Source organism: Aptenodytes forsteri, unplaced genomic scaffold, assembly GCF_000699145.1.
Source record: "Aptenodytes forsteri isolate BGI_AS27 unplaced genomic scaffold, ASM69914v1 Scaffold166, whole genome shotgun sequence".
Classification (NCBI taxonomy): domain Eukaryota; kingdom Metazoa; phylum Chordata; class Aves; order Sphenisciformes; family Spheniscidae; genus Aptenodytes; species Aptenodytes forsteri.
In genome coordinates, this window is record NW_008796110.1 from 1,095,316 (window position 1) to 1,108,775 (window position 13,460).

The 13,460-nt window shown below is 40.1% G+C and overlaps 1 protein-coding gene across 1 annotated transcript in view; it reads left to right on the forward strand.

Annotated features, from left to right (window-relative positions):
- Positions 1–1,140: 1,140 nt before the first annotated feature.
- The window catches only part of TRABD (TraB domain containing), a 24,613-nt gene continuing 12,293 nt past the window's right edge, over positions 1,141–13,460 (forward strand). Inside the window, exons 1-5 of the mRNA XM_009286776.1 lie at positions 1,141–1,207; positions 3,422–3,500; positions 6,092–6,258; positions 7,279–7,419; positions 12,608–12,718. Coding sequence (XP_009285051.1) covers positions 1,184–1,207; positions 3,422–3,500; positions 6,092–6,258; positions 7,279–7,419; positions 12,608–12,718 — 522 coding nt within the window. The 5' untranslated portion in view covers positions 1,141–1,183. The remainder of the gene's footprint in view (positions 1,208–3,421; positions 3,501–6,091; positions 6,259–7,278; positions 7,420–12,607; positions 12,719–13,460) is intronic.

Below are 13,460 nucleotides of genomic sequence, written 5' to 3' on the forward strand. Positions count from 1 at the left end.
CAGGCTCCAGCCAGCTTTCCTCCAGCAGCCTCACCTGGGCATAGGGCAGGAGCCTAACTTGTTCCCCCGCTCCTCAGAGCAGGGCTGCAAACATGTTGTACAAATAAGTTGGTCAGGACTGCTCTCCAGTCTAATAAAATAAAACACTGTTCACATGTACTGTGAAACAGGTCAGGGGGTGGTGAACCAAAATACTGCAGTGAAGAAGCAGCACTTTCTTCTACAAGTGCTTCGATTTTAGTGGCATAGCAGTGAGAATAAGCGGAATGAGCACTAGTCATGCGTTCAGTAGCTTGTGCAGTCCCCTTAGAGTACCATCAAAGTCGAATCATAGCACTCTTCAGGGAGAACTTCTGGACTTGAACAATATGAGTGGAAGAATGAATCTTAAAACTAAAACATGGAAACCATTCACTAAGGGTTTGAAAACCTAGTTCCAAGGGGTTTTCACACAGGCATGATCTTGCTGATGTTCTGACCCTGGCATATTTGTAAATATATACATGATAGCATGATGCAGATCAGATAATAATGCATGTGGCTCTCTAGTTGAATATTAAGACTGTGACTGCCCTCCTATTCCTTGTAGTGGTGAAGTCCCAGAAATACAGATGATTCCTAAAATTTGCGTAAAAACTATCTTGACATAGTTTGTTTGGACAAGACAGAACTGCTGATCTAGTTGAGCAAGATTTTTTACTATTGCTGAAACCTTTTTGACAGCCATCCTGTATTTCAATTACTTATGAGTGATCTGGAGGAAGAAGGCATTTTTGCAGAATCTAAAACAGCAAAAAAAGCAAATTCTGAGTTCCCATGAAATCCACCTTTGTTTATTAAGGTGTTCTCAGTGCGTGTGAGAACAGGACTATGCTCTGGATTTAGAGCCAACTCAAAAACTGGGTTGAGACAGGCCGGTTTTACCCGACTGATGTTTTGTGGGTTTTTTGTTCTGTGTTGTTTTTTAACAGCAGCAGAGTTGAAAAGATGGCACTTGTGCATCAGTTTGCTGCTTTTATTACTTCAACTTTTATCAGAGTTTGTAGAGACACCTCTTCTTTTTTTTTTTCCTTAGTTCTTAAACAAATATTCTGGGTTATGCCATTAATTTTTAATTCTCTTCTATTCCTTTTACTTCCTGCAGTTCTTGTGTGGTTGGTGAAAATAAGCCTACGCTGCAGGGATGGAAGAGGAGCAACAGCCGGAGGTAGGGCTTGGAGCTGAAGTTTTTTTTCTCAGTAGAATTGCAGGGAAGGTCAAGACTCTGAATCAGCTACGTTCTTCCACTCATCCTCAGGGAAGGCCTGCAAAGTTGGGGGTTGAGACTACCAGTGTTAGGGGCACTGGGGGCTGAGTGCTTTTAAAAGGGTTGGGGGGCTGAGTGCTATTGTTTTGCCACATTTAGGTTGTTCTTTTCAGGATCCTTTTCCCTACAATTGCAAAAGCTAAAAAGGGTCTTTTGTATTAATTTACTTGCAAGTGAGGAATTGCAGAAAATAGTCTAACCTATAAGCTTAAACCTTTAGGAAGAAAAAATGTTTTGTGAGTAAATTATGCAAATTATATATGAATGATCTCGCTGTACTTTGGTTAAGTACCTTGCCAAATTAAACCAAGGTGCTTTTTTCTACCCTGCATGTTTCTTTTCTTCTACTTTCACATCCATGTATCTCAAAACCTTTTTCCGGTGCAATAGGTGAAGCTCAGGAAATTTTTTTCTTATGAGATATAAAAATGTTGGTTCCTGTGTCCTGTTAGTTAATTTAACAAAAAAAAGGAATAGCAGGCTCTTAATGTGGTGCTTAGTGCTTTTCCCACTGCAATGTTGTAATGTTGTTATGATGACAAAGCCAGTGTAAGTGACAGGATTAATTCCATATGTTACAGATGGATACATTTTTCAAAATATTTTTGTGACGAGTTACATATGCAAGCAGTAGAGTCAAGCCATATGTTGTGATCAAAAGCTGAGCTGGTGTTAAATTAGATTTGTGAATGTAATTGCAATTTGCAGTGTAACTGCAGTTTACAGTTGTCCATGAACAGATTTTTGCTTTGTAGTGAAAGGATGATATGTTGCTGTGAATGTTTTAAACTTTGCACTGTAGAGCTGTTGTACTTCTTGGTCTTACTCCATGAAATGCATGATAAATTTTGCCTTACCTTCAGTGGGGCCAAGGTAAGACACCCAGGATTTATTATCTGAAAATTACTGTTTGGCGCAATGGAATGCAAGAAAGAATTAATTACTCTTGTTGAAAGCTCTTAACAATTGGATGTGCTTTGTACAGTCCTGTTTTAAATCTTACCAGGTTAAGTACAAAGTAAATAAACCAGTCATTCTAGCTAAAAAGCTGACAACCTTCAGGAGAGTTTGTCTGCCTGCTTGCTGACTCATTAGTACTGCCTTTCATTTGGAAGATACTTGAATGATGATGGATTCTCATCCTGTCTCAAACTTTTTGACTGAATGTTGTTCAAGAATTCCAAATTCTCTCAGTAGTCATCCTGATTCAACTTTGAATTAATGTAGTTGCCTAAAGGTAGTTTATAGTTGAGCTTTCCCTGATTCTTAAGTCTTTCTTTTCTGCACTAACTCCGCCTCTCCAGCTTGGATGACATAGGCTGAATGACTGGGATTGCTTGAATTCTATGCTCGGGTTTTAAAACTTGCCTGTTAGTTAAAAATAAGAAAGAAAGTTTTGTTAGTCAAAGACTTGCCTCATATACTTCTAGTGATAATATTTGAAAGTCAGTCTTTGGGAATCTTTTCAATTAACTTCTGATCCTTTAGGGATCAAAACTATGCAGATGCTTTTCATCCTTTTGACTTTGATTTCCGATGTACATAAAGTCAGCATACACATAAATTTTATAAGGTTGGGTGTGCATATTGTGTAATTACCTTACACTTATTCTAACAGAATCAAATATTTGGGTAGACTCTTCCTGAACGGATATGTGTATTATTGTGAGTGCTGATTAACCCTGTCAGACTCCTGACAGACTAATGCTGACTGGTAGTTGAGTCAAATACGCCATCTTATAAATAGCAATGGTATTATAATAATCAGGGCACATTTTAGTTTCCAACAAAGAAAATGTTATGGTAGTGTTAGAGATAAATTTGTTCTTTTTAAAAAAATCTGATTCTAGAATAAAAACTCCATGTCAAGTATAAATATTATCTTTTGAAATAGGCATGAAATAGTTAGGTTTTAATATGTTCTTTCTCATACTTACCCAGCTAGGAGAAAATCAGTTGTAAAACCACAGATGTTTTGAACTGTTGACACTGCTTAAATTATTTACTTGCTTGAATATTATATGTAGGTTCAAATTGAGCAAAATCACAAGGGGAAAGATGTATTAAAACATTTCATTATAATTCCCAGCCTCCTTTTGAATTTGTTTCACACAGGCTGCTGCAGATCCAATGTCCTACTCTGATGCACCAGAAGATGGCCCAAAGGAAACGTCAAGTGTATCGCAGAATATCTGTATGTTTCTGGTTTGACTGGGGAGGGTGTATCACGTTGGAAGTATATTAAGCTAAATGTCCGTGCCTTTTCCTTACCTAATAAGGATGTGGCTCTTAGCACAAAAGGGACATGCGAATGAGGTCGTATCTGTCTCAATCTGTTCGTGATTTGTAGAAAGGCCCAGTTGTGTAAACCAAATTTGGAAAGAGCAATGACATATCAACAGTCAGTTTGCTGCTCCCATGCTTTCAAAAGAATGTAAATGGTTTTTGATATAATAGATATACGCAGCTATTGTTTTAAGCTCGGTTGTTGCTCTCTAAGCCAGAGATGGATAAGTACGTTTGCTTCAGTGTTCTGGCATCTAGCGTTATGATGTTGAACCAGTCATTCCAGGTGGAATACTTTGCCCATGCCAGCATGATAATATTTTGATATGAAGGCCAAGCCTGCAGGATGTGGGAATAGAAGTATTCTAGCCAAAACTGTCTTGTGAAGCCTGGGAAGAGCATCGGTTCTTACCTTTTAGTGGTAAGGATCAGATAATGACAGATATTTCTTTCTCAGGAGGAGGAAAAAAAGACTTCTTAGGATTTGCTTTGTGTTGATTGATCTACCGTTGTGATGTTACTGTATACAACCCTCATTCTGAACAATAGGAATATTCAGATTGGCTATATTGGCAAATAATAGGCTCTGAACCACCTTAGGGCGAATTAGTGTGTAACTGCAACATTACTGTAATGCCGAAGTTGCTGAATAATCGCTAGGGATCACAGTTTTCAGAAATAAGTCATGGGAGCAAAGAGAGCCTTGACTAAAGCTATTGGAAAAGCATTCAGACCTAAAGAAGCAGATAATTTTTTATGCTGCTTTTTTCTCCAGATAAAGAAGTTGGTTTAATAAAAACTGTAGCTGGTCCTGAGAATGTTTTCCTTGATTATGTCCTTAAATGATAACATCTGGTTCTGCACTGTTATAGCAGTCTTTGTTCACATGAAACGTTATTCAGTCCAGTTCTGAATATATGTATGAGGTGAAGGCTGGAAAATTAATAGAAAGGAAATCCTTTAAGGGTTACTGAATACATAGAAACCACTTTCAACAGGGGGAATCTGAGCCATAAATGGCTTTAGGCTAGGAGAGTATTTGGGGGAAGGTATCATGCGTGCTTCCCCATTTCTTATACTCTTCCTTAGATACCCACTTTTGACCATTGTGGGAGGCAGGATATTTGCTTAGGTTGATTTTGGTTGATCTACTATGGCTGCTTTTATGATTATGTGACTGAGTGCTACAAATGCAACAGCCCTACCTCTCCTCATTCCTTTTACAGTCGTGTTTTCCCCATCCCCTCCTTAGCATCACCATCTGTTTTGGCAGCAGCATGGTCTTAGATCAGACTGTACTGATTGCAACACACCATGTTCTTGGGTATTGACCATGGAGTAGTAGGCTGCTAAAATCTTAACGAAGAAGGATGTTGGAGGGTGGCTTTTGTTTTGGGTTTTGGTTTTTTTGACATAAGATCTTGAGATAAGTGTTTGTGGGACAGATCTGGGGCCAGAGCCACACAGTTAAACCAGATTCATTAAACGAATGTATGGTAGGAGGCTGTAATTTATCTGCACCTTTGACATCCTGCCTGCAAAACTGTTCACTAACCTTTTTTTTTCCTGGGATTATGATCCTATTCCAGGGTTCTGGACCACTTGAGACCTCTGCTAACTTGTGCAGCAGCTTGCCAGAGAAAGAGAGTTGGTTGGAAACAAAACTCTGCTTTCCTACTTGATGCTTTTTTTTCTAAGATGCATTACAGCTTAAAGAACTCATTCAAAGTTACTGTATTTCCCATTGATGTAAAACTGAAGCTTCTCTATCTCACTTAATGAGGCTTTCTGGCATTTAACACGCAACTGTGATGGAACTGATAGATCTTCCTATTTTCCATGGCAAGCTTGACATAGATGGGCTGAACTCACGTTGTACCATTTTGGTCTTAAATAGTTTGTTGTTGAAACTAGGGAAGAATGATTGATTTCCTGACCTGAATACCTCTTAAGGTTTAATTTTCAATTGTATACTGATCCCTGGTGTGTTAATCACAGAAAAGCTTAAGATTGGTACTGTAGGCATCCTATATGTGCCAGTATGTGCAGGTGACTTTACCAGCATACTCACACCATTGTACATGTGTTGCTATTGTTTATACAAATAAAATCTCACAAGGGAACGCTTTTGTTCTAGAATGAAAAAATGCCTTTTTTTTTCCCATTTAGTGTATACCTTTTCTAAGTATTCTTTGCTTCTTTATCCACCTCACCTGCCACACAGCTTCTCTCTTTCCCTTACTGAACTGCATGGACAACCTGTCCCAGTGTCCACAGGGTAGGAAACCTGGACTGAGACCCATGCTTGGAGGCAGCCTCTCCAGTGGTGGCACTCTCAATGATGTAGCCTCAGAATTGAATGTAAGATTACAGTGGTAAATCAATGGCCTTTTAGCTCTGCTCTGCTGTTTTAGTGGTGACATTTTTATTTTCTGTTTTACTTACCTGCACTTTATAGTCATGTGTGCTTTTCCTTTCTATTTTTCTTTACATTTATAGCTGATGCAGATGCTTTTAAAATTCTTCTGGAGGTGAAGATGAAGAAGAGGCAGAAAAAACCTAATTTACCAAGCACTGTGACTGAGCTTGACACCGAGGATGGTTCTAAAGTATACGTGGTTGGAACAGCCCACTTCAGTGACAGCAGCAAAAAGGATGTAGTGAAGGTAAATACTAAGTGGAATTCCTTCAGCAGCGTGTTTATGATGTTGCCAACTTAACATTAAGTAGAATGAAGTCCAACTCTCTGACTTGGTTCTGTGCTGTAACCTCCAGACTGTGTTTTTCTCAAGTTAGCTGTTGGAGGGCTGACAGTGCTGTGGGATCAACTAAGAGGCAGCCATATTATCTTAGTTATTTTTTGATGCAATACATTGCTCTCCCATCCCAAATGTTTTTATTTGCCCTTAAACAACAAATGTAGATACAGTGCTGGTGCTAGAAGTCCCACTAGTGAATCTTACCCTGCCTGTCATGATAAAGCATCACGTCACACCAACAGTGTGATATGTTGCATACTCACTGCGATGGGGGCGTGCTGAGAAGATGCAAAGCCTAGAACAGAAACTGCAGTTTACAGCTTCTCTTTGCCCAGGGGGTATAAAACTGAGCTGTAAAACCATGCTGCCCCGAACTTGAGAATGGAATACAAGATACAAATAGGTCTGAAGCTCTAGTGAAAGTAGGAACTATTTCATGCTGTACCTCATGCCAAGTCCACAGTTTAGAGTGGCTTTATTCTCTACAAGCTAGAGGGGCAGAATCTTGTGCCAGAATTATCAACCCTGATTCTTAGAAAGCTTATTCTAACTCAGATTGCAAATGATCGCAGAGTATGATCAAAGGAACTTTGTGAATGTGAAAAGTTTTAACATCGAGTTTTTTCTCTCCCCCGTCCCCCACTCCCACACAACTTGTTCTCCATCTTCCTTTCCAACCTTAATGATTCTATGATTCCTATCCCAAAGCATTCAGTAGCTAAAGCACTTCACTGTCATTTTCCTTAATGTTTTTCTCAATACATAGCCATTTGGAGAAGTCTTGCTTACTCTTTCATTGTTCTTTTAATTGAAAATGATTGCTAGAATGTGCTTTTATTAAGTCCCTTTTCTCATGAAAGTACCGATATTGGCTGCATTTCTGTTTAATCCTTCCTAAACTGGTGTAAATAAATCCATGTTTTTCAGACGATACAAGAAGTGCAGCCTGATGTAGTTGTGGTGGAACTATGCCAGTACAGAGTTTCTATGTTAAAGATGGATGAAAAGACATTACTAAAGGAAGCCAAAGAAATAAATCTGGAAAAACTTCAACAAGCTATAAAGCAGGTATGATTCCCACAGTGAGAATTAAAGGTTTGTCTTGAGAGCAATTTGTCAAGTTACAACCGAAACCAGTGTTGCCACCAGCTGGGAACCTAATACTGTTCACCTAGGTGAGAGTACCATTACGGTGGCAAAGTTAGGTTTGGTATTTTGTTTTCAGCTGGAGCATTGAGGGCTTCTGTTCCACAACAGGATTGTTTAGGCAGTTGTTGACCTAGGCAGGAATCCTCCTGGACTTAACAGTTGCTCCGTTTGCAGGATACAAGTTTAACTTTGTAATTGTAATACTCCACTAATAACTTAAATATGATTATTATCCCTGCAATCTGCATCACAGCTGTTTAAGGAGCACTTAATTTTGGTGTTGTCTGTTGTGATCTGTTTAGTTGCATTCCTTCATCCTAGTGTGCTGCTCTTTTTAATTCCCATCACTTGTCTTTGAGTAGATTCTCACTGACAGTGGGCCTTGAGGGAGGTTTTTGAAAAATCTGGGCTGAAAAGTGTGGGATTCTATTCAAATTATAACTACTCTGGCAGTTTGACGCTGCCTGGGATGTGTGTGCAAAACAAGTGGTGTTCTGTATTTTTTCAGTTTCACCCAGTTAGCTTGTATTTAAGTAATTTTAAGCTAGGCACAGTGAAACAGCACGAAGTTGACCTAAAAAATGACAGGATATTTGGCCACATACTGCCATTCTAATCAATAGTAAAAAGAGTTTCCAGTGTCCAGCTGAATGAACAAATTCATAGAATGTTATTTTGGTTGTGTGGTATTTATATATTGGAATTGTTTTATTGATGTAATTGGGAATTTCCAGGATTGCACCCCTCATAAGAATATAATCTGCATCCATGCAGAAGCACTTGCAGTGGCTAGTCTACTTGTGTGTGTGCGTGCACATAGTGTCTTAGTGCAGGCTTTCTGACTCATAGAGTTAGGCAATAACACGTCTTTCCTGTTTATTTATGTCCTATCAAAGGAAAGAACATTGCAAAACACTTGCATATTGCATGAATTACTGCATCCATCTGTTTATTTTAGGTAAGGTGGATTGTTCTGATGCATGTAGCCAAAAGAATGCATGTTCACAACAACCAGAGCAGCATAGCTGGGGGTCTTCTGACCTGGTAAACAGGCACAGAAGCCTTTTTTTTTAATATCAAAGCTAAATGCAACAGGTTTTGCTGTGCTTCTCTGTTAAGAGGAAAAGGACAATGAAAACAAAATAGCAGACTTTTTTTCTCTGTGATGTAAATTCGTGTTGGCAGCTTTGTAATTAGCACTTTCTACCAGGGCTTGAAGTGATCTTGTGTGTAGACAGCAGAAGACACAGACTGTGTGGGCTCCAAAACCAGAGAAGGATACAAAGATCCTTCATATTGTTCCAGCTCAATCTTAGTCTCCTTTGTCACCAGGGATAATGCAAATAATAAAATCTGGACATTGTGCCTTTTAAAAAATATATTTATCTGTCTATAGTCTCAACCAAAAAAACACCCCAACCCTCCCCCCTTTGATTCAGTAGCAGCATGGGTTATATAGGGAAAACCAGGAAAAACAGTCCAACTATCTTATGCTAAATTATAGTGTCTGTTTTTTCTCTAGTAAAAATCAAACCAGCTGGTAAGTTGCTCAGTTATGCTTCAGTTGTCCTCTCTCACTGAAATGTGCATTCGGACCCAAAAGTTACACCAAAAGTCAAAACTGCTTGTAACTTTCATCCTTGAGTATCAAATTAGGAAAAGAAAACTCTCTTATTAAAATCACTTGTATAAATCTTAAGCAGTAAAATTGCATTTCGTTGCTCTTAATTGAAGTTGGAAACTGAGCAGAGTGTTAATACGAAACTGACACACGTGCAATGGGTCACTGGTATCCACAGCTTATCAAGCAACTGTTGCAGGTTAAAAACAGCTTTCCTCCAGCCCCTCCTTGAATTTCAAAACCCTTATAGTTGTTTGTAGAGAACTACCTGTTTGCTTTCCATTAAGCAAAGCAACACAGTGCAGACCGGTATCTGGCTCAAATGCGGATTACCTGAAGATGCACAGTAACAGTTGGCTTAAGACAAAACCTGTCTTACCAGTTTGGTTTATCTTCTCCCTTGGCTTCCTGTTTCTGCTGTCCCTTCTGTGTCCATACCATGGCTGTGTGGCGGTCTGAACAGGGCTTACTTTTTAGCTGCACCATGTCCCTATGTGGCTGTATGATTGCTGGTCCTGACACAGAGCAGGACTTGAGAAACCTTGTTCTGGGGCAGAAGCGAAAGTGGGCTGGTGGCAGCAAAATCTTAGCTCAACCTTACTTTTCTAACCTACTCCTTTAGGCTGAAGTTACCTGTGCAGAAATACATTGTAATACTGGGGACTTTTTAATGCTTCTGGCCAGTGAAAAAGCTCTCATTTTGCACCGTGTAATACAGCCCTCTGTTTAGGTAACCTACAGGATCGTCCTGTTAAATAAAATGGATATAATGTGAATTGGTAGATGACGAGTACATCCATATGGACAGGAGCAGGCTGCTGTCACGTGCTACCTTCACTTGTACTAAAGTCTAACCTCCACTGCGCTTGCAACAGTAGGAAAACCAGTTCCAGGTGGCAAGGCTGTGTTTGTACAGGGCTGCGTCCATGGGAATTAGGGTTTTTAAAAGAAGAAATCTGGAGGACTAAAATACAAACAATTTGTTTCTGCCCGCAGTTCTGCAGTTGGTGCTGGATCTGTGACTTGTTATACAGTCGAAGAGTAGCCCCAAGGCCCACTCCTTAGGCTGTGTTCTCATACGTAGTATAAGCGTTTCTGTACTGAGTCCGGTGGAAGATTTATCTGCTTCAGAAGCCCTCTAGCAGCTGCCAATAACAGATGCCTGGGGAAAGGCATTAGAACCTGCAGTCGTACCTTGCCTGGGTATTCCTTTCTCTTCCTGTCCTTTTCACTGTCTTCATGCTAGTCATGGTGTCTGATGTATCTTCCTCAGTCATCCTTCCCCAAGCCTCATGAGTATTTAATATTAATATATCTCTTCTCATATGTTTGGTATTTCTTTGCACATTTTCTTTGCACATTTTCTAGTTCAAGTATCTTGTTTTCAAGTTGGGAGTCTGCTAAAAATTGTACAGCAGTACATTGATGTTTCTATTTTGTTCCTTTCCTGGTAATCCCTCTCACTCTTCTTGCTTTCTGACAGCTATTGAACACTGGGCTGATAAAATCGGTATTTCACTTTCTCTCTCCTGTGTGCTAATAGCTCTGCATGCCTCTGCCTGTGCAGTTAAGTTTCTTTCTACTTGTGTATTTCTTTGTGTTTATGGCTGTTGCATCTAATCTGTGAAATTATTGCCAGCCACTCAGGATTTAATGTTCTTTTGTAGTCAGCTTTCCTTTGCCTGACCTTGAATAATCTGGTATTGATGATAACCTCTTTTATTGTTTTGCCCCCATCATTTTTTGTACATTTTGCTCTTTATCCCGCAACACTTTCTGGCTGGCCAGTTGTTGCTGCTACATATGGCTGCTTGTCACCTTTTATCTCCTTGATGCTGAGCAAATATGATGGGCACTGAGTTTCATGCAGGTTAAGAGCATGAATGACCCAGCCACATGTCAAGGATGCATCCCTCTGTTAGCCAGCAGGCTGAATCTTTCTGTCACAGTGTAAAAATGCAACTTCAAATACATCAATCCTGAAGGAGAGATCAGCCAGCAAATAACCTCAGGCTGCATTATCCTAGTTTTCTTCTCTCTGTGGGCATCTTTTCTGAACTTCTGGAAACCCTTGTCCCCCGGGCTTTTGAACTGGATCTCAGGGGTGCTGAAAACCCTTTTTCTCACTGCCCTCTTTCTTCCTCATCTCTCGTCAGGAGCCCAGCACCCTGTCTTTCTGCCATGCTTGCTAGTTTGTAGCATGATAAAACAGATAACCAATTGGCTTTGAAAATAGCCCCTCTCTTTTGCCAGTTCTGGTCCTCAGTGACTCTTGAGTCCGCTTAACTGCAGAAACTGCCTACAGCCTTTGGAGAGGTCACACAAGCATCAGATCTGGCACAGGGCGGGTCATTTGAGCATGGCCCTGGGAGCAAGGAATGGAAACCAGGACCTTCCTCTGGTAACTTCAAGCAGTTATATTAACTCAAGCTATCCCGTGTAACCTCATCTTCAGTTGTGTGAAGCTGATGATATAGCAGGAAATTAACCTTTGGCGAGGGAAGGGGGAATGCCCCTTTTGGTAGTGGTATGGACTGATGCCAAATTGGAAGAGATGCGTAACCAAGGTACAGGTTACGCTTGGGGACAGATAACACTCAGCCACTGAGTCTTAGTCATAAAAATAACTGGGTGAGGACAGCCAGAGCTGGACAGAAGAAGCGGCTCTGAATGGATTTGTTTGAGGTGTGTTTTCATTCTTTTTGTAAAAGGATGGGGAAGGGAAATTTTGCATAAGTATCTCTAGGAGAATTTTTTTCTTTTTAAAAAGAAGAGTCTGGATTTTAGGTCTCTGTTCAAAAAGTAATAGGTTGTGCGAAGAGGGGCCTTCAGTCTGCTTGTGGGAGTGAGTCATACTCAGGACTGTGAGGTCTTCTCTAAGGTCTTAGGTGCTGAAGTCATGCACAGCAATTTCTTGCACAACGCTAGATTCTCTGTGTTTCTGTCACTGTAAACCTAACCACTCCCCAGCCTAGTGTTTCCCAGGGTTGTGGAAGTGTCTATGATTAGACCACTAGCTATTTCCCTTTCAGTATCTCTCTAACGTGGCGTTCACTGCACATTCAATGGAATATACTCTTGTGGTCCCTTTTTTTTTTGTAGCCAGATAGATCAAGAAAAATTAAATGTATGGTATGAGCTATCTTACCATTCAGTTATTCAGACTTTCTTCAAGCAGGTGGAGTAAATACAGACTGAAGTAAGTCTGGCTGCCCTCCTTTCTTTTCTTAACTCTGCCATACATTTTTGTTGAAAGGGAGAATACTTTGGCTGCACGCTGAAGTGAAAAGCTACTCCACAACTGATACAAACTGAAATAAAAGAGCTGTATTGATCAGCGAATTGGGTCCAGAAGGTAGCTTCAGTGCTGCTTCTTCATGAAGATAATTAATGTTCTTTTCATGACTGTGAACAGTGCATTCTTCTGAGAAATCCACACAGCTTGTTGATTTTCTTTTTTTAATGTTTTTCTCCCTCTTCCACCAGAATGGAGTCATGTCTGGATTGATGCAAATGCTGCTTCTGAAGGTTTCTGCTCACATCACAGAACAGCTGGGAATGGCCCCAGGAGGAGAATTCAGGGAGGCTTTCAAAGAGGTGCGTACTTGCAATGGTTTTTCTGAGGTCAAATTACTGGCCTTTTGCTCCCAGAGTCGAACTAAATAAAACCATTTGTTAGTGACTAGGAGAGAGCACTCTGGCCATACTCGTGCTGAAGCCTATGAAGTAGTAAGAATCATCTTTGGCTTCAAAGTACAGAGTTTTGTAGCCCTAAGTGGCATGAAAGCAACTCCAAAAAGGCTTCAAATAATAAGGGTTTTTCCTGATGATATTTCTGATGGTATTTGTTTTCATTTCACTAATTTATTTATTTATTTTATTCCTGTTAAATAATTGTATCTTTAATTCTGGATATGGATCCTGGTCCCACTGTTGGTTGTGTCAGGGTTTCAGGCTGTGAAAACCAACTCCAAGGCATTAATGAGACCTAACACATTCATCTAGAAAGATTGTTTGGGGAAGTGAAGTATCTGGCTGGTCTGTTAGTCTTATCTGGTCTTTCAACATTCCCTTTTATACTACGGCCGGCTGTGATACTGGGAAGTAAATAGTAGCTGGACTTCTGTGTATCACACTACTCTTTTTTTTTGTCTGGGAATACTGAGACACTATTTTCACTGTATGTATCCAACTTGCAGAATGTTTGTTGCTATTTTTATGTAAATTAGGTACTAGTAAGGAAATCTGAGAATGTCCTGGTTTAACCTCCGCTGGCAATTGAGTGCCACACAGCCACTTGCTCACCCCCCCACCCTCCCCCGCTGCCCCAGTGGGATGG